This window comes from Monodon monoceros, unplaced genomic scaffold (genome assembly GCF_005190385.1).
Source record: "Monodon monoceros isolate NGI ecotype Baffin Bay Population unplaced genomic scaffold, NGI_Narwhal_1 Super_Scaffold_20, whole genome shotgun sequence".
Classification (NCBI taxonomy): Eukaryota; Metazoa; Chordata; class Mammalia; order Artiodactyla; family Monodontidae; genus Monodon; species Monodon monoceros.
In genome coordinates this window covers 70970716-70991586 of record NW_021703777.1, presented here as the reverse complement: position 1 = coordinate 70991586, position 20871 = coordinate 70970716, and the positions used below count along the sequence as shown (strand labels likewise).

Sequence of the window (20871 nt, the reverse complement as noted above, 5' to 3'; positions counted from 1 at the left end):
TCTCTTTGAAAGTTTAGATCAAAGTGCTTCATTTTCTCGTCTTAATGATACTCTTTGCTATTCAATAAAAGGAAGTGTCTTTGCCTAACACTTCATAATTTGAAATGAAAAAAATCCTACACTGATTTTGAATTACGTTAGAAAGCCATTTTCTGCAGCGGGACTCCTGAAAGCAGCCAAGGAAGTGAATTTTTATGGAGATATCAGCCTGTGGGCTTCAGCCCTCAGATGTGTTATTTGCATAGATCTAAAAATTGGGACATTTCTCATAAGAATCTGATTTTTGGCTTCTCGTGGCAGGAAAAGGATGTGGCACCAAGGGTCCTGCTCTGCCAGGGGGTCAGGAGGTCCTTTTCGGAGAGGACAGTTGCCTTTTGCCAGCCTCCTGCCCGGTCTCCCCGACCTGGCTCATCTCCTTCAGTTTTGTTGCCTCCTGTCCCTTACGGATGTCCTTTGAAAACCCAGGTTTATATGAATTCATACTATCGTATGACATCCTCAACAGCTCTTGTCAAATACAGCTACTTAGAGGTGGAATTCTGACCTAGGGAAAGTCATCTGGCCTTGCCCTTTGCTTTCTAGTTGAGGAAACAAGTTGGAAGATACTATGCCTTTGCCCACTCTGATGGCAGAGGAGCTCTGACTTCTAGTCCCCTGCTTTCAATTAACAGTGGCCTGACTTCCAGGTGTCCCAGGATAGCCCCAATAATTCAGGAATAAAGGGAAGGCAGGAAGGGAGAGAGGGAAGGAGGGAGGGAGGAAGGAGGGAAGGAGGGAGGGAGGGAGGGAGGGAGGGAGGGAGTAAAGGCTGAATGTGAAAGGATAAACATTTGTGAGAAGTTCTGGAACTCACTCCTGTGTTATTAGGCTGGCTTTATTTATGTTTGTTACATTCTGCTCCTTTGATATTTTAAAGTTAATCTTTACTGGGCTTTTATGACCCAAACACTATTCTAAATATTTACATGTACTAACTCATTTTATCTGTAAGCAATGCAACAGGGAGGTATTATAATTCCTATTTTTATAGATTTGGAAACCGAGGCATGCAGGAGTGTAGTAACTAGCCCAAGGTCCCACAGCTAGTCAGTCCTGGAGCTGTATGCATAACCATATTCAAACAGCAAGGGAACAGGTTTGCTACACTGGCAACTCACACCCCAGAGGCGCTCTGCTGTTAATGTGATGTTTTTTCCAAATGAAGCAAAGTTTGATCTTCTTTTGATTTGCACAGTTGTTTCATATCTGGAAAATTCAGTGTATATTAAGGCAGTGGGGAAAACACTTCTTCAGTACGATGGGATTAGGTTTTTCCACCGAAAGGAATGGAGGGACATTTCAAAGTCATGCCCCTGGACATCAAATCTTTGTTGGGTGCACTGTCCCGTGCATTGTAGGATCTCTGAAAAACAGAAGTTCCATATTTTGAAAAGTAGTTATGCAAATAATGGGTAACATTTATTAAGAACCATGTGTGTGCTGTATGACGTGTATCACTTAATCTTCACAAGCCGTAAGTCGGGACTATTATCACACCTATTTTGCAGCTAAAGAAAGCAAAGCAGAAAGGTTGGACACTGTGCCCAAGGTCAACAATAACAGAGCCAGGATCTGAACCCAGGCAGTCTGCTTTGAAACTCTACATTAACTTTATGGCATGTACCTAGAAGGCCTAATTTTCTCAGGAAAAAATTATCCAACCTACTTTTCAGAAAATCTATTTGGGGAGGAGTGATTGACTGTAATATGGTACATACCCTGCAGATAGAGGGGATTGTAACCATCAATAGGATTGGTGCTACATTATGAGAACATAGACTAATACAGAGCACAAGTAGAAACACTAGAGGACAAACATTTCTCCCTTTATACCTGAGACACTTGAGAGAGCAGAGGGTGATTTAGATGGATTTTGGAGTCAGAGTGTCTGGGTTAGTTTCCTGGGTCTGTTACCCATAAGCTGAGTGACTTTGGGCAACTTACTTTACATCACTGTGTCTCAGCCTTCTCATTTGTAAAATGAAGATGTTGATGGTACCCTATTGCTGAGGGTTGTCTTGACGAATCAGAAGTCAGAAGCACTCTCAAATCACTTGCAATCTAGAGGGGAGGGAGCTGTGTAGTAAGTCCACAATACACAATAGAAAGCAGATGAAATATCCCAGCATATAAATGCAGGACTGAGTTCTGTGGGAGGGCAGATCCAACGCTGATTGGAGTGCAGGGGACAGAGAAAATGGCCCGACGGTTTGACAGAGTTAGTCCCTGGTAATCCATGGCCTCCTTCGATACCTGGCCAACTTCTCCTTATTAACTGCGACAGAGCACCCTCCCAGCCTGCACTCATGGCTTGTGGATGTATTTTATCATCTGCTTTAGAAAAATGTATTTAATAAATTTGCTTTAAAATGGTTATTCACTCCAAACCCAACACATTGTATTTTTGGCTGTCCAAATGCATAGGTGTTCCCTCTTATTTTCCCACCTGTTTCTTTTTCATTGATGTTATTCTTAGCTATTCCTCATGGTGGAGAATTTGCCAGATTGACTTAAATCTATAGGAAATTTTCTCTCTAAAACCAGATAACCAAAACGTTTCCTGAAAATATATACAATCACAATTAGGAGTATGATACATTTCACTGGGTCCAGATCAGGTTACCTGTGCATAACCTAAAAAGCTTATTTAGTATATGTTCAGGAAAAATAAGGATTTACTTACTTAACTATTAAGGGAACAAACTGTCCCATATTTTTATGTATAACACTTTCAAAATTGCAGTTAAACAGTTATTAATGAAATTATTCTGACAGAGAATTTTTTATTTGAATTGCTGGTTATATAGTTTGTACTTGAAATAAAGACTGAATGGTAAAAAATATTTCATTTTCCAACAATTTTTATTAGCTTTTTAGTGAAATGATCCAGGTTAGGAAGATCTTTCTTCACTAAAATGAGTGGCTCTGTATTACTGAAATGGAAGGTTTAGGCCTGAGATGCCATAAGCACATAAAAACAAACTTTAAATGGGGATGACGCATTGAATTTATGGGAATGTATTTCAAGTTTGCTGTTTCCTTATGGTGGTATTAGATGACAGTGCTTATTTTAAGGGGGATGGAGTTGAATGTGAAAATATTTGACATAATTCACAGGTAACTTTTCTGAACACTGTTTTGCTGTGGTTTTGCATGGGGGGGGACCCACACTCAATCGTTGCCCTTGGAAAGGCGGTGGGAAAGGAAGTCGGGCCCCAGACAGCAAAGCACACACTGCCCCTCGCTCTTATGAAACCAGAGGCTGCTCACATTGCTTGCCCAGTGCTTGCCTGTGAACTAATCCTGTTCTAGCAGTTTTCCAAATTGCATTTCAGTTCCTTTTACCAAACAATGGTTATTTTTGATTAAGCTCTTGTCCACATTTCCAATGTTTCCTGTATTTTTGTCTCACGTGGCAATTTTAGTATCTTCTGGTTACTTCCTTCAAATTTTATTAGCTAAATGCGGCCACTTTCTCATATACTTAAAAAATTTCGGTGGGTTTAGAAAACTTAAGACATTCATGCTATGTGAAAGGAAGGAGCCGTGAATTAGCTGTTGACTTAGAGGCCGATTTAAATCTGTAATGAGGACAATCCTGGGAGGCTTTTCTGACTGAAGAATCAAAATATGGTAATTTTATTTTAAAAATTGTTTGATACTTAATTATCAAAACTACCAGCTCATACAAAACTAGAGTTAATATACCCCACTCTATGTTGGGTTGAATGGGATTACAATGCAGGAATATTTTGTATATCACTGGGGTTGTAAACAAAATGTTAATATTGTTATTAAACAGATACACCTTCTCAGACTATAGTTAGAGCAGATTTGAGGGTTTTATAAAGCAATATAGTTTCTAAAACTAGCAATTAAATCTTGAACAATTTTCTTTATGTAATGGTAAAGTTTATTTCATTTTTAACAACAATCAGAGAACAAAATGTTTAAAATTTGCCGTTTAAAACATGCACATTCACAAAAGGCCAATGACACATAACACTGCATAGAATTGAATATTACTCAACTTTAATAACTATTTATAAAACAGTGCATTGAACATCGAGATAAACACACCTGAGAAAACTACTATAATCACAGATTCAATACTCTCCACTCATGCAGCTTCACAATTTCTACAGCAGTTTCAGCAGGAATGGTTTTTCATGGAGTTGAAAATACTATTTTATCTTTAATGCAAACTGCAATTTTCCATAGTAGCTGCCTTCCAAGGCTGCTTTTTTTTAACCTAATAAACTTGAAAATATGAAAAATGAAGCTTGAAGTAGTAAAACAAACAACAAACAGTATTTACTGCATTTATGGCTTCTAGTCTAGAATCATGAAACATAAAAATATATATTTTTAAATATTCTGCTCACATCTTTGCAAGAGATTTACCTATGGAAAGTTGCTGTTAATTCAAAGTAAGCAAGTATGAAATCTAGCTTTTTTTTTCCCCTACTTAAGGGAGATTTATTTGCTGAGAAGTTTTGTGAGCTTTATTAAGAAAAGTTCTTAGAGGCAAGCTAAACAAAAGTTTCAATTAAATTAGTTCAAATTTGTTTGTAAAATAATTTACTTATAAAAAAAAAGTTGTGTGGAGGACCAATTAATTTGTCCACTGAATATGAAATTCCAGGTAGGCCATGAGAGACTTTTATAAGGCAGAAATAAACATCAAGATTTACAGCAATAGCCATGCACTGGCCTAGGCCACTTTACATATTAATTCATGCAAACCATAAACCTATCAAAAACACAGCTGCTCTCATATAGAAAATAAATCAAGACAAAAAATGGAAAACATTTATTTCCCTTCCTTCAAAATTTAACTTACATTCCATTTTAGTAGCTGCTGAAGGCTAATTAAAATGCAGCAAAGTATAACAGTTTCACAAGTGACTTCAATTATTTTAACGTGAGAAAAATCAGACTATGGTCTCTTTAAGAGGCATTATAGAAATGCTGATCATTAAAAAGCATTTATTAGGCACCGAACTGCATGGTGTTACATTAAATAATTTACAAAAAAGAATTCCATAGGTCTGGTTCATATGATGTGAATAGGGTGGGAATTTTCTCAATGAATTTTGTACATAATTATAGATTTATTTGGTAATATAAGTTTTAGAACCAGGAAACATCAAAGGGCAAACTGAACAAAAATAAACACCAATGATTATTTAGCTTTGTAATAACGATGACATTTTTAGAAATAAAAAATTGTGAATATGCAATCTGGTACTTTCAGAATGGCATTCGTTTCCTGAAAGAATATTTAAATGACAGATTACAAGTGCTGTACCGTGCACAAAAGGCAGAACTATCACGTGACTTTCATACTGGATATTTAGAATGCAGAATTGCAAAATTAAAATATAAAATGTTATGACCAGAATAAGTGTTGATTTCTTGAATTCATTTTTTTCCCCTGGAAATTAAGAGGAATCGCTGAGTCCATTCAATGACTATACAATTCATGTAAATGGCTAATACTGAATAGAATACACGTTCACCTGACTTCATTAGAAAAAGCTTTCAATTAACTTTGCCACGTTGCTGAAGCAGGCTCACATCAGACAGAGTGGTGTGTGGGAGGGGAGGCAGCACATGTCATTTAAAATTTACTACATTCCTGAGAAACACCATTTTCCTGCTAATAATTTCTACCATATAGCATCTTTCTGGGTGGGAGACACCAATATATTTTTTTATGGGTATGTAAAACATTTAGAAAGTTCATGCTCAATATCACTGTGTACTAGTTAACACTAAAGAAGCAACCTCCAGCTTTTCAGGGTGAAATGAATGAGGATTTTCTGCAGTAAGTAGTATTTTCCGAATTGTAAACACTGTAAAGCAACGGTGTTAGCATTTGCCGGAGTTCCTACAAGGGACTTTTTAATCGAAGAGTGTCCCTTATTTCAGAAAATACACGTTAAAAGTCACCTCAACTGTTTATTTTAATCCTGGTAAAACTCTGTTACTTCCCCCATCCCCCCACCCAAGGTTAAAGAATCAGAGGGTTTTTCTCTAATTAACACTACAAAGTCACTGCAATTGCAATGTTATCTTTTAAGTTTTACCAAGGTGGTCACTCCTTGCTGCCTACTCCCAACTCCCACCCAAGAAGCTAAGAGACTGACTTAATGTTGATAATTCAAAAACAGATCCATGGGACCAAAAGGCATAAATTAGTCATGTTTCAGATCATGATCTTCCACATGATTAACCATGAGTCTTCCACTCATGTTGAAGGGCTCCACAGAAACGATCCATGTTTCAGGATAAAAACAAAGCGTTTCGTTTAAGTCATAAAATTCAGTTCTATTACACTCATCACATTTTGATATTAAAGTTTTGGGGAAGGATGTCACCTATGAGGTGAGGGGAAATGGAAGCAGCCCTTTTCTGGAACTGCTATGAAGTGTTCCTCCAGGGGGATGTACCTCGTTCTTCTTCTTTTTAAAAAATCCTTATTCGTTGTACTTGATTTTTGTTTTTCATTTTTTGTGGTTTGACCTCAACTCTCATCATGGAGGCCCAGAAAAGCTGCTCTGAATAGTCATTCAGTAGACAAAGACTGTGAAATCTGAATTTCGAACATGATCTTAGGCCCTTACGCCTGTGGTCTTGTTAGATGTTTGAATTTATGATTTTCTTAATCTGATCCCCAAATGGGAAGGGTCTGGGGAGTGAAGTATGTCAACTCCTTGTCCCCTTTAAGTTCAAATTATGTATGTTATAACCTCTCTTATGTGTAGAAAATGTGGGAGGCATACAGGTAACTAAATAGCTAAAAACACAGAGAAGGAAATAATATATAGCTGAATTTTAAATCTAGATTGAGAAAAAGGATGAAAAAGATGGGAATTATTAAACTCAAGGAGTGATCTGAAAATCTCCTGTCTTCTCACTTGTAGTCGACTTATTTTTTTTAAGAGGAAGTTGTACCAATTTTGCTGGTAAGTCCACTTAAAGGCAAACAGGCTTTTGAATACAAGGCAAAAAGTTTGCTTCAATCTCTGAGGTGTATCTGAAAGCTAGAATTCTTTTTATTTCCACATGAAAGCATTATGTTAAAAATAGTGTAGAAAACTGGTTGTGGTTTTTAAACAGCCCCTTCACCATTGATTGTTGGTGGCAAAATAGGCCTTTTCAGATGTCTTGGAAATGCTGAAAATAATTAAGCTGAACACACATTTTAAAGCATATTAACAAAAATCTACTTTTCTTTGTAAAGTTATAGACATGAGTACAATAGATGTTTTTAAAATGGGTAAAAGGTACTACTTATTTGTCCCAATTAGCAGTGTGTGACTAATTTTGGGAGCTGCTTGACTAGTGAACTGTGAAGTCATTCTCAGTCTTATGTACGGGGCAGTCACCATAACACTGGGCGTGCCATTGAGGACAGCAGGCATCTCGAGTGGGCACTAATAGGGAAAACCAAAACACAGGACACAAGCTGAGTCTACGGACATTACAAAGGCCCATGCATTTATCCAACATGGTATTCCAAACACCTGGACAGAAGCATTGGGAATCTCACATAAATATGTAAGCATATTTTTCTTAAAAGAGAAAACTCGAAGACAAAATGACATCAGTCTACAGCAGAAGCCAGGTTGTTAGAAAAATCTAAATGACGATGAAACCTCATTAGAAAGGATGGAGACATAAATACAGTTTTAAAAATCAGTATCATAAAGACAGTCACATACCACGTGTGCACTGCAACTTGAACAAATAGACAAGATGAACGAGAAAGAAGCATTTGTAAGGCTAAAGGTGCAACATCACAGATTTTAGTAGCAAATGCCTTGAAATACTCGTTTTTGCAAATCACTCTTAGATTTGTAAAGTCAGGCATGCAGATCTTACAGCAGAACTAGAGGTAAACCTTCTCTTAAATTTCTGGGCAAATGACTACTGAATGACAAATACATTTATTAAACTTCTTTGGCAAACATTTATAGTGACAATTTTTGACACAAACGCTTATTATTATTAATGTCTTGTTTAGAAATTTTGCTCAGTGAGTCGCTTCCTTAAGAAGGCTGGTTTTTCTCAGCATATTCTGAAATCTAAAATGGGTATCAAGGAGTCCCTTTAACTTACTACCATTTTAGAGGTTTGTAAAGGTCGGTCGCTTTGTGGCATATCCAAGACACTGATAGTGGCAGCCCCAGAGTAACAGCATAAGAATGCTGACCTATTCTCAGTGTAAGAAAACACTCTGGCAAGATACAAGGTCATTTTCCATTTCTGTTTTCAAAGACTTAGTAAATACTTTAGAAAATCTGAAAGAGATGGTGTTACAGTGTAGTTGCACAGTGCTTATGTCTATAATATACATGAATCTGAATGTCAGTCAATGAGATGAGTTCAGATCCATTTCCCCTCCTTGGACCAGGCTGGAATTGGTCAGCAGATTCTGGTGAAGACCTGGGAGCTCCCCTTCGAGATGTGTCAGAGCTGGCCTCTCATCCCTCCCCCCGTCACCACTCATCGGGTCTCTGCTTTGTGGTATCATACGCTCTAATCACTTCAGACTGTGAGACGATTCCATTTTCATCTTGAGAGAAAGCATACCCGTCTGTAAGTTAAAGATAAAATAGAAATGGTCACCTTGAAGTCGTTGGAAATCTCTGTTATTCTGAGTGTTGAGCGCTCATTTCCTAACTTGGGGAACTAATGCATCCCTCCCACCTTTAAAAGCATGAAGACACTAGTTTTTAATGTCTGTAAACGGTATAGACTCAACTGCAAAATGAAGAGTGAGATGATGGTAGCTTAGATTCTAGGAGCTGTGTTCCCTAGACGAACAGATGCTCTCGGCCCCCCTCAATTCTCCCTTCAGCATCTCAAGTCCAGCCCCTCTAATGTCTGCTTCCTGACTAGCAGAGGGGTGGGGAGTGCAGTCAAGTGGGTGCGTGTATTCCACATAGATCAGGCGGATGAGAGGGAAGGAAGAATAAAAGCAAGGGAGAGGAGGAGATAAACACACACAACTTCGAATAGTGGAAGCGCGCTCTCCTTCCCTCAGAAGACATTATTCTGGGCTCTCAGCATCTACAAATAAACTCACTCATGCCCCAGCCTGGTCCAAGGGGGCTTGGGGATAAGAAATGACCTCCAAGGGAATCACATCTTTAGAAAAGGCCTCTTGAAGTATAAAGAGCAAAAGCATTAAACATGAGTATATATAAATGAAAATAAATTATATGTGGAAATAACATGAAACAAATGATATATTACTAACACACATACATTTACCACAGGGCTTTATATATTATATTCTTTTTTAGATCCTTGAAATGTTAAGAGGGTGTGATACCTAATAATTTCTTACAATTGTAAATATTCATAAATATTTTTGAAGGGGAAAATACATGTTTCAATTGTGCGATGTTTCACATACATGTCATTGTGTATGAAAGCTGAAAAGGCTCTTGCAAAGTTATTCAAGTAGGAAAGATAACAATACAGAGTGAGCTTTTAAGAGTTAAGATTTATTTCACTGGTTCTTTTTAAGACTTAAGGAAACAAGGGGCATGCAGGAATATTTTTCTTGAAGTGAAAGCAGCAAGATTTTCAAATGCTCTATCTCTTTTGCTGAAAGTGAGATGGCCGTGGTCAAAGGATTCTTTAAACATTTGTCATTTACATAACATGTTGCAAATGTGCAAAACTTGTTTTAGGTGTTAACCGTAAATAGTTAAATATCTCTAAAGTTAAAATACTGCTCTCAGATCCTATGAGGTAATGGAAGAGGATGTGTTTGAAAAACAGAACTCAAATACTTACGGAGCAGGTTTTGTTGCAATGATTCTGATGGGTACAAGTTCACGTGGTTCTTCTTAAAGACATTCTTGAGCAGTTGCGCCCTCTCCGTGAGGCTGCAGAACAGGTGCAAACGTGTGAAATGAATTATCAACTCGGTGGAGAACCCAGAGAGCCCACAGGACCACCAGAGAGAGTCAGACTGACACAAAAGATTGCTTGAGAAATCCGGAGTCTAGTGATTATTTCAACCCCATTTTCTCAGACAGCAAATGAGGTTTCAAGTACTGGATACTTTTGAGGCCATTTTCTTCCCCCCTGACAGCTAAGGAGAGTTTTGTCCCCAGTAGTCCAGTCAAAAGATTTCCCCACCCCCAGTTATATTTAAGTCAAATACAGACACAGAACCTGCACAATATAATTAATAAAAAATACAAACTCTACCAGTTGTGTTAGTGGCTTCTAAAATCTTGGAATTTAGACTTACTACATATAGCAAGCATGGCATTTTAGAATTAAAAAAATTAACCATCACTATACCTTTTTCCTACTTTGCACATATTCTGGTGTAAAATAATTTTTTTTTGTTATACAGAAAAATCTGAAAAATTATGCAAAGAAGAAATTTCACAGACTTTTTAATTAGAAAAATTCCATTACCACTCTAATATGGTATGAAATGTGTTCCTTAATTTCACTTTAAAATAAAAAAGCTGTTTTCAGAAAATACTTTACCAGGTAAAGTGACAAGAAAAAACACATTTTTCAATAAACGTTTAGAAGAATCTTCTCTGCAGAAACAAACCCATGTAATTATGTAACTTCCAAAAGCAGAATGTAAGAAATAATGCATCTGTTTTTCTCCCCTGCACACAGAACAGCGTTTCACCCAGTAGGGAGTCAAATACTTGTCGGATAGATGAATTTGAGTGATAATTCCAAAGTGCACTTTTAAACATCATCAATCCTCCCAATCATGCCGTTTCTTCATTGGTTGATTTATAAAACTTTGCTTTGATATCAAACACATAACAAGCATGAAGAGCTAATAAATAATCCACATGTGTTGCAGCAAATGTTTATGCAATTTTGTTTTAATCACTGGAATTGACTCAGTGGACAAATTTCCATCTTTTGGTTTCCCCACTTTAAAGCTTTAGTTAAACTGCTGTAAGTTATGTTAGTTCTGTATTTTGCCAATTTTTTTAGACCCCGAAAGGGAACAATGTTTATCATATGCAAAAAAAAGGATCATGTGCAAAATGAACTCATTGTAATTACACAAACATTTAGGCTTTTGCTGAAATAAAATATTTAGAAATGTTGACATTTGTAGTAGTCTTACACACATTTTTAAAAGTCTAGGGGTGTTAACTGCTATTTATTAGACATATTTTATTGTCACTGGGAATTAAGGCAAGAAAGCTAATTAATCTTAAAACTCCAGTGGTTTTGCAAAAATTTGTAAAACTTGTTTTTGCTAGTGAAATAAACAGATATGGGGAATGAGAAGGAGCCATTTTTACAGAGTGACTTTTCTTACTCTGCTCTTAAAATGATCTACCGTTACACACCCGGGGACTCACAGGGACACTAAAATATGTAACCGCTTTGAGGAAGTCGGCAGCTTCAGCAGCAGGTGGTCTGATGTTGTTAGCAGAGCATCGTGGATGGGGTGCTTGGCAAGTCTCTGGTGTTTAAAACTGAAATGACTACAGAAGACTAGAGGACGGCAATGTATCATGATAGAGCTTCTTCTTCCCAAAATACGTTTTCCAGGTTTCGGGCTGGCCTTCCTGAATGCATGATACTTTAATACTACAACATGATACTTTAATATTACAATTATGGAAGCGATAAGAAGGCAGATGTGAGAATTGCCCCTTTCATATTATGGCAACCTAAATATATGAGATAATGTAATTTTGTTCTGTAACGGTTCATATAAGGCTAGTTTATCACTCAGCTGTTACATCAAGTTAATGTCTAGTGTTAAAAAAAAAAAAGCAGAAAGTCTCTTTCTGGGGAAAGAAGCACACTACTGTGGAAAGAGCCTGGGCCTTGCAGTCTTACTTTGGTTTAATTCTGAGTCTGTTACTTATTAGCTGGGTCACCTTAGGCAACCTTTCTTGGACATCTCATGGAGAACAGGACAATTCCTAACCTCTGGCTGACGGAGGATTCAGGGAGTTGTACAGCTTCAACCACAGTTACGGGTACTCAGGAACCACTCAACACTTAGAAGCACTAGTTCTTCTCACCCTTACCATCCCCCAGATCCCAAGGAATTTATTATTGAAAAAACCCCACCTAGAACAGAGATCATCACGAAACAAAAGATACTCTGTGAGGATCATTTCTGATGCCTTGGTTTATATTCAACATTACCTCAACAGGAGAAGTCTATTGCTGAACATGAGTTTTAACTTATAATGCCCCTCACTCCACTTCCTTAGGAAAACTACTAGGTTTTTTTTGTGTGTGTTTTGCTTTTTGCCTTAGCTACACTGGACCTCTTGATAGAACAAAATCTCCCTCCTCAGAATATAAATGCCGTTCGTGGGAGGGTGCTTAATAAATAATAACTGATGATGACTTGTATTTCTCTAGTCCTATCCCACTTTTGGAGAACTACTCATCATTTCAAAGTTATGCAGTTTCTGTGCCATCAATGTTTATGGGTACTGATATCACTATCAAGCCACATTATAAAATACACTGGTAACATGTTAACATTAATAGACATGTTAAAAGTTTAGTTTTTGTTGAACAGTTTAACACAGTGTGAGAAGAAAAAAAGACTCTAGGATGCCTTCTAACTAAAACCACATCTTATTCACAACTCTCGTTCAGTAGTTTTACTCAATTTGTAGGGTCTTTCATGTACATACCAAGCTATGTAAATTTTCTATTTATTTAATGCAATCACACAATTACCACTTACGTTATTTCCAAGCCTGTTAAAATGCTGCAACTTAGATATTTGGTGAGGTGAGGTGGAAATATACCACGTTTTAAAATAAAATTTCATTTAGAAATACTAAAAAAAAAAAAAAGTAAAAACTCATTTACTGTCCTGGAACATGTTGTCTTAAGGTATTTTCAGTTATCTTTGAAGAGCGGTCAATTTGCATTTGTTGTTTTATTGGGTTGCCAAGCTGTTTTCATTCATTCATGAAATGTGTTAGTGCATAGCATACGACAGCTGTCCTGTAGTAGGCAGTGGTGGTGGGGAGATGAACGATGAATATGAGAAGCCTAAGTAATCTCTGCTCTGGAGGAGGTATTTCATCGTTCTGTCATGTTTCTTTACAAATGCTGGATGGAACCCTTATCACAGGGATGAGAGTAGGCTGGGGGAAAACATTTGATATGTCCTCCTATCCTAATCACCTCCCCCCACACCCCGCGCCTCCGCCCCAGCCTCAAAGAAATCTGTGTAATCCTGATATAAAACCCAGGTGAAAATTGAAAAATATAGTTTCTTTTCTATTAGTTCTGGGGCAATGTTAAAATTGCTTTTCATTAAGATAAACAACACAGAGAAAAGCTGGGAGAGAACACCATCACCACCCCCATGACCAAATGATCTGACATCCATACTTCCCTACTGTCTTTTTTAAAGCTAAGGCTGTGGGTCACACAGTGGTGATGGACAAATTAATAAGGACTGACCTGAAGATCCTGGGCTAAAATTCTATTTAGTAACGGCTGACGATGATATGCTGGCTAATGTCTACAGTTAGATACAAAAAATTATGAGACTCATTATTCATACTGCCTTACTATAAGATGCATTGCTTCACACACACGTGAAAGGTATCCAGTAATAACTGCCCTGTCTCTAATGAGCCCATTGTCCACAACCCCTTATTTTAAATCTTTGGGATTTTTGAATTCACATTTTGTTTTGTTTTGTTTTAGAGAAAGTAATACGTTACACACAATGTGTAGATGTAATATTCCCAAGTGGCATCTTAGAGGCCCATATTCCAAAAAGTAATATTCCTGCTATAAAATACAGGAATATTACATTGTAGAAAAATAAACATGATCAACGTATTTATAGTACAAATTGTTTTGGTTCTTCCAGCAAACTTTGCTATAAGCCTATGGAAAAAATTGAATTTCAAAGCTTTTTGGACTTTGGGAATGAAGATGCTTCGGCTCCCTAGTGTTGGAGCACGTCCACATAAAGTAAAAGCAAAGAACAGGATTTCACAGCTTAAAGTTATTTTCTTAACACACAAAAATAAGCCATGGCTACACAGTATTAGGAATAAGGTTTGGCTTTATTCTCCCAAATTTTTAGACTTAAACTGATTTCTACCATAACCCATGGCTCAAAAGCAATATACTTAAACGATGAAACATACCTTTTTCCTCAAAATTTCGATGTAAAATTAAAATATATCTAATTTGCTGGAAATTATGATAAGTGGCATACTATTTCTATAAAAAGGACTAATTCTTTTAACCAAGGTGTTTCAATTTTTGAAAATGAGTAGAGATGAGAAATAAATTCTTATAAATATTAATCTGGATACGGTGCTTACAAGTAAGTTATAGTTTCTCTGACACTCTTTCATTTTACATCTAGCTTGACTTCATAGTAGTGCTTAGTGAAGATTAAAAAAATTGGGATGATCAACCCACAAGATTGTTCTTAAGAATTGCATCATTCTATGACAAAAAAAGTAAACAATCAACGCTAGGCGTTACTAGTTTGGGAAGTGTAACCTATATACTTCTATGTTCTTGTTATCACATTTTAATTTAATTACCCACAGGTCAACCCCACTACTCAACTATCCTTTCACCCACCCTTTCATTCGTTCGTTCATTCATTCCTTAGTTAACTCTCTTGGCCATACATTCATCCACTCAACAAATATTGACTGAGTGCTACTATGTTCCTGGCTCTGTGGCCGGTTCTGGGTTGCAGTTAAGACTAGGACAGAGGCCTCTCCTACAAGGAGCTCCGTCTAGTTGGGAAGACGAACAAGCATAGGGCGAACAAATACACTATATCATAATGCAATAAACGTAAAAACAGAAGAACAAACAAGATACAGAGATAGCAGAACAAGAATTGATTTTATCTGTGAAAAGCTGAGGGAATTGCATTTGGACTGGGTTTTGAAAGCTAGGAATTGGATTACCCAGTCTGTAAGAGGGTACCAGCTCTAGACAAGGAACAGCACGTGTGGAGACCGGGAGGCGTAAAATAATGTGGTGTTTTGGCACTCAGGGAAGCCTGGTATCACTAGAATACACAGAAATCACTATTTCTTCCTCTTTGAAAAATGCAGATGAAATTAGCTAGTTTTTTGAAATTTGACATGAGTCTTATTCTCCAAGTTTTCTGAAAGAGTTCTATCAATAAAATCTATCTGACAATTTCTAAACTGCCTTAGAATGTAGTCTGGTGTGAAGACCTTTCCAACCAGTTGCTACTTTTCCCCTTTCACAGATCTTTTTCTCCCCCTTCCTCTAGCTACCGTTTAGCAGGGTAGCACTGACCATCGCCATCCTTCTCTTCACTGATTGGCAGCAAGGGCAACACAGGGTCCCTACTGTACTAGGGGTTTTTGTCTGGGGTATTCAGCTAACATCTAACTTAGTCCTGAGTCCTTAAGAAAAGCTGAACAGCTGTTTTAGGCAAATGAGCTGAGCAGCAGCAGGAAATTTATCAGATGCATTTTCTTGGAGAAGCTGGTTGTCATTTACGGCGGAATTCACTTCTTTCCTTCTAGGTCCTCTGACTTATTTAATGTAAGGGACTACACACGTCACAGACTCAGGTCTTTAGGACCCAGAGGTCAGAGGTCATCACATGGAACCCTCAGCCTGACTTATGAATTGTTGAAGTCAGCGATATACTATAAACGATGGAGAACCAGTATCACATGGAGGGGCTTAACATAACATAGGTTTTATTAACACAAAAATAGGAGAAATTTACTAAGGGTAGTAACAGTGCTATCAGTAGACTTTCCCTAATAATTGTGAATAAATATTTTTGTTCACAATTTTGTGAGCTAGAACTCTTACCACATCCTTTTTACAGCTAGAGTGAAAGAGGGAAAAAACATTTACTGAGGAACTATTTATGAAAGGCAATAGAATAGATGTTGACTTGGAGGTGAAGGGAAGAGATGAGGCAAAGCTGGAGGGAGGAGTAGCTACACCTGTAACCCCAAAGGTAGCAGCCCATCAGGTACACAGGGACACCGACTGGGAGAGGCTACGAACTGTCATGTTAGTGGCAGGCTAGTTTTGCTGCCATCCTACGTTCTTGAAAAGCAGCAGCAGGAGGCAGAATAGTGCATGGTTAGCAACAGGGTTTCTAGAATCAACTGACATGGGCTCAAGGCCCAGCGTGGTCACTTCTGACCTTGAGAACCTGGTCTGTCTAAGCCTCGGTTTCCTCATCTGGAAAAACTGGGGATGATGGATTTGTACAGGGTCGTTGCAGGAGTGTAATGCAATAGTACCTGTGAAGTGAGGAGTGCAGCACCCAGCACGTGGTGCACGCCCCACAGATGCCAGTGCTGTTATTTTTAAGAGAGGCACAGACTGGCGTGTGAGGTGCTCCTTCGGCCTAATGAGAGCACGAGAGGGCTGGAAGCCAAGGTCTCAGCCTGAGGTCCCAGTCTGACACTCCACCGTGTCAAACTGAGTAACGACAGTGAACCATGATGAAGGTGACACAGACCAGGGCAAAACGTTTCCTGTGGTTGAGACAAAACTTTAGCTCACTTTAGTGTGATGAAAGACAGAAAGAATAAATTCCTCATATTTTCTTCATAATTGTGGTGTATCACAGAGTGCTTTCATATAAGTTTAAATTCTTTTCTATAATGTTTTGTGAAATTTAGTCAATTCAATTAGCTTTCTAACCTTGCTTTTTTGCAGGGCGGGGGGCGGTAAGGAGGACTTGGAAGACATAACAGACTTCATATATAACAGACATATGCCCAGGTCAGTTCCTAACAATGTACTGAACCACAAAGGTAACTGTGGGAGAGCTGACTTCATGTCAAGCTCTGATTTTGACTATATTCTACTGTGTTATTTATTTCCTTTTTCAGTTTAATAATAAACACTATTTGTACCTACCATTTATTGAGTGCTCATTAAGCACCAGATGGCAAGCCACCTGCTTTATCCACAGTATTTTATCCAATTCTCGCAACTGGCCATGAGGGAGGCATTATCACTCCCATTGTACAGATGAGAAAATTGAGGCTCAGCAGCACTAAGCAACTTGGCTAAGGTCACCTGCAGCTTAGTGAAGAAAGATGTGATCTGAATCTGCATCTCTCTGACTGCAAAATTTGTCAGTGACACTGCTAGCTCCATGTTAACAGATAAACACGTTTAACTGCTTATTTCCAACCACTAGCAAAAGACATTTAAAGTTCACTTGGAAAAGAACATATTCAGGGCATATTTTACCTTTTTCCAAGCACAACTGCTCCTGGGTCTTGAGATTTTGCCTCCAGCTCCTGAACTTCATCCACTAATGTTTTAAAAGCAGTCCTCTTGATACTGCAGAGAAAAAAAGGGTAGAAGTATTCGTGTGAAGATTTAAGACTTTATGAAACTAGTTTTGATCATGCTGCTGCTAAGTACAACAGTAACCAGTGTACAAGCAATTTTTCCATAGAATCTAAAAAACTACAGTAGGGACTTCCCTGGTGGCACAGTGGTTAAGAATCTGCCTGCCAATGCAGGGGACATGGGTTCGAACCCTGGTCTGGGAAGATCCCACTTGCCGCGGAGCAACTAAGCCCGTGTGCCACAACTACTGAGCCTGCACACTAGAGCCCGTGAGCCACAACTACTAAGCCCGTGTGCCACAACTACTGAAGCCCGCGAACCTAAAGCCTGTGCTCCACAATAAGAGAAGCCAATGCAATGAGAAGCCTGCGCACTGCAACAAAGAGTAGCCCCCGCTCGCTGCAACTAGAGAAAGCCCGCGCGCAGCCACAAAGACCCAACACAGCCAAAAATAAATAAATAAATTTATTAAAAAAAAAAAAAAGACTACAGTAATTCTGGGCATTAATATAATTACAGAAACAATAGTCATAAATGGTTTACGTTTACAATATTAAAACTCTCAGTTATTAAATAAGCATCACATTAACTAGCTTTAATGATATCTTTTTTGTGGGAAGAGAGGACACTTTAAAACTTATAATCCTTGAGAAAGATTAGTAAAGTTGTAGTTTCTTCTATTCTGTTTTATACATGTTTAGAATCAGGCAAGCAAAAATTCCCTTTCACAACTACTGTTCACTAAAAATTTATATATATATGTGTTTGGAGGTAAAAGAATTTTTTCTTCTACCTTGAATGGGTTTTTCAGGCTGATTAACAAAAATGTTAATTGAAGCTACCTGCTTTACTTCTGTTCGCTCTTTTAAACTAATTTAGTTTTTTAATTCTTCAATCACTCCTTTCTTCTTTATGTAGAATTAATATTAGTAATTCCTATTCTGTAAACTCTACACTAGAATTAATGTTACAACTAGAGAAATCTGAGGATTAATATGCATCTGTGTTGTTAATGACATAACTGAGCATTATACTTACACTTTGTACACCACGTCAAGAAGCAGAGATGCCACAGGGATAAATAACAGGCCTGTCCAAAAGACTCCGGAACTGAACAACATGGCTGCCTGAGTAAAAGCATCAGAAACAGTATTACTTTAAAAACCAAGAAATACATCATTCATGTTTAGTTTTTATATGATTTCAAGTAAAATAATTTTAAGAATCTCATTCTGCAAGAGAGTATACAATAACTCTGAATTCACACTTGTGAAATATTTGGAATTAAAAGCCAAATGTATTAAAACATGCATTTACTACATTTCTTTTTTTCCTTCAAGTAGCTAATACAACAAAGTTTTATCATGTGCCAAATCTTTTCATATTTTTATGTGAAATTTTTATTACTGTGATCAAAATAATGGAGTAATAAACGTTGACCTTCTTTTATAACTTAGAATATAAAAATTTATCTTTTTGAGCAAACTTCAAACATACACTGGATTAAATTCTCTTATAATACAACATGTAAAATCAATCCTAATTAAAAGCTACATTTACTATTTCTGGCACATAAAAATTTGCTTTTCTAAAATATTGCACAATACTAAAAGATCATCCAGATAAATCACGAATACAGTATAAACAAATTAATTAAGGAATCTATGAAAAATAACAATTTGATATTAGATAGGAATAATATTAATTTTTGTTCAAAGATTTACATAACTTGTTTCGGTGCATCCTGTTATTGCTAAAGTCAAGCCAAATGTTTAGTATGTAAAACCCAAATAAAAGTGTATTAAAATAACTTTAAGCATTCCTTTCTATTAAATCCCAAATTGCTGTATCAGAGCCTTTGGGGTTGCAAAGAAAATGATTCTATAATAAAAATCAACAAATTCTATTAGTTATTTGCGATTATAATAAAAAAATCCCTTTATAATGTAATTAGATTACTAGAGCTTAAAAGGGACAGTGTCATATAATAAAACCAAAAGGGATATTTTGCTTCACTTCGAGTCTATTTGTTTATCAAGAATAAATTTGCAGTACCTATTTAAATCCATAAATGTATTGTTATAACTCCATTCTGAAGTAGCCAACCAACGCACACACATTTACATCCCATTAAAACTCACGCAAGAAATTTTTTTTTTTAACCAGGTCAGGAATTAAAAATGATTTAGAGTTTAATTCGCATAGGCAGGTTCACAATTACACATAAACAGTCCTAATCAATCAATCCTTATCAAATACAAAGATTACTAATTTTAAGTTGTGTTTCAGATTACCTATTCATTTTGACTCTCAACTGGAGACCAGGAGCTGCTGTTTAAAATTTTTTCTACATTAACACAAGCTTATTGATACGGACTCTTGGTACAAGGATACTCAGGTTTCCCTCTATCTAGGCTGACACAGCTCTGAACACGTTAAAATAAGAACATGCTATTACCCAAAATTTCAGAAAGTAAATGTTGCCACGTGGATTCAATGGAATAGCACCCACATTGTAGATACCACCAAGACGAAAGATATTCACATAAAAGTCATTTTATTTTATAAGCAAAACATGATTTTCGACATGCTTGCTGACATCCTCAATAGTGAAAACCAACAATAACTGTGTAATAGGAAATGTCCATCAAGTCAGTGGGTTTTGTTTAGTTGGAAGGAAGCTTTTGAGTTAGGTAACGACTGCAAAATGGCACATTTCTTTTTCCTTCTACGGGAAAAAGGAAAGATGAGATTCTAAGTCATGTAACTGAAAATACCTCTTTTACTTGGCTTAATTTTATAATCTCTTTTAATTTGGGGGCAAGAGAAGAAAGATTTATTCTTGCCTTTGCCACCCTGTATTAAATGTCCACTGGTAGTGAAGGAGGCCGCTAATTCTGACCATTGTAATGTTAACTATGACGGGGAGACTGGCGCCCACTATTCAGTCCACCAGCCTTTGGCTTTGCAAATGAACGCCATGAATTGAAGGGAAAGAAGTTTTTCTGCGTCATATCTGAAAGCCTGTCAGATTTTTTTTTCTTTTGCAGAGTTAATCCAAACCTAAAAGATTTAAAGCCGACATTCGCATTAAAGACAGAGAGCCTCTTTGTATTTTTTGGATGAAGAGCGGGGGGAAATAAAATCCCACAGAGGTATTTCCTTCCTTTCTGTACAAGAAAGCTCCCCCTCACTCTGTAGAGACCATTTTTGTCTCTAACTTTTCACATCTCTCCACTCGCAGGCAGGTCGGCTGGGAAAAGACGCCCAATCCCGCAGACAATGGGGGTGGGGGGTCAGGAGCAGCCTGTCCGGGGCCGGGCTTGCGCTCCCTCCGCCAGGGCTGGCAAGTCGCTCCTAACATGGGAGATTGGGGGGCCACGCCAAGCAGCCCCGACGCCCCTCCTCGAGGCCCTTTGAAACCAAATGGAATCTGCCACAAAAGTGCCTCCCGGGGGACTTGAGAAAGGATCA

The 20871-nt window shown here is 37.6% G+C and overlaps 1 protein-coding gene across 3 annotated transcripts in view; it reads right to left on the bottom strand.

The window, feature by feature from the left end:
- Positions 1–3939: 3939 nt before the first annotated feature.
- The window catches only part of ATP8A1 (ATPase phospholipid transporting 8A1), a 238085-nt gene continuing 221153 nt past the window's right edge, over positions 3940–20871 (bottom strand). For all 3 annotated transcript variants that reach the window (XM_029235506.1, XM_029235508.1, XM_029235507.1), the window contains 4 exons: positions 18436–18524; positions 17293–17385; positions 9856–9947; positions 3940–8644 (listed from right to left, as the gene is read on the bottom strand). In XM_029235506.1, the coding sequence (XP_029091339.1) occupies positions 8547–8644; positions 9856–9947; positions 17293–17385; positions 18436–18524 (372 nt within the window). In that variant the 3' untranslated portion in view covers positions 3940–8546. The remainder of the gene's footprint in view (positions 8645–9855; positions 9948–17292; positions 17386–18435; positions 18525–20871) is intronic.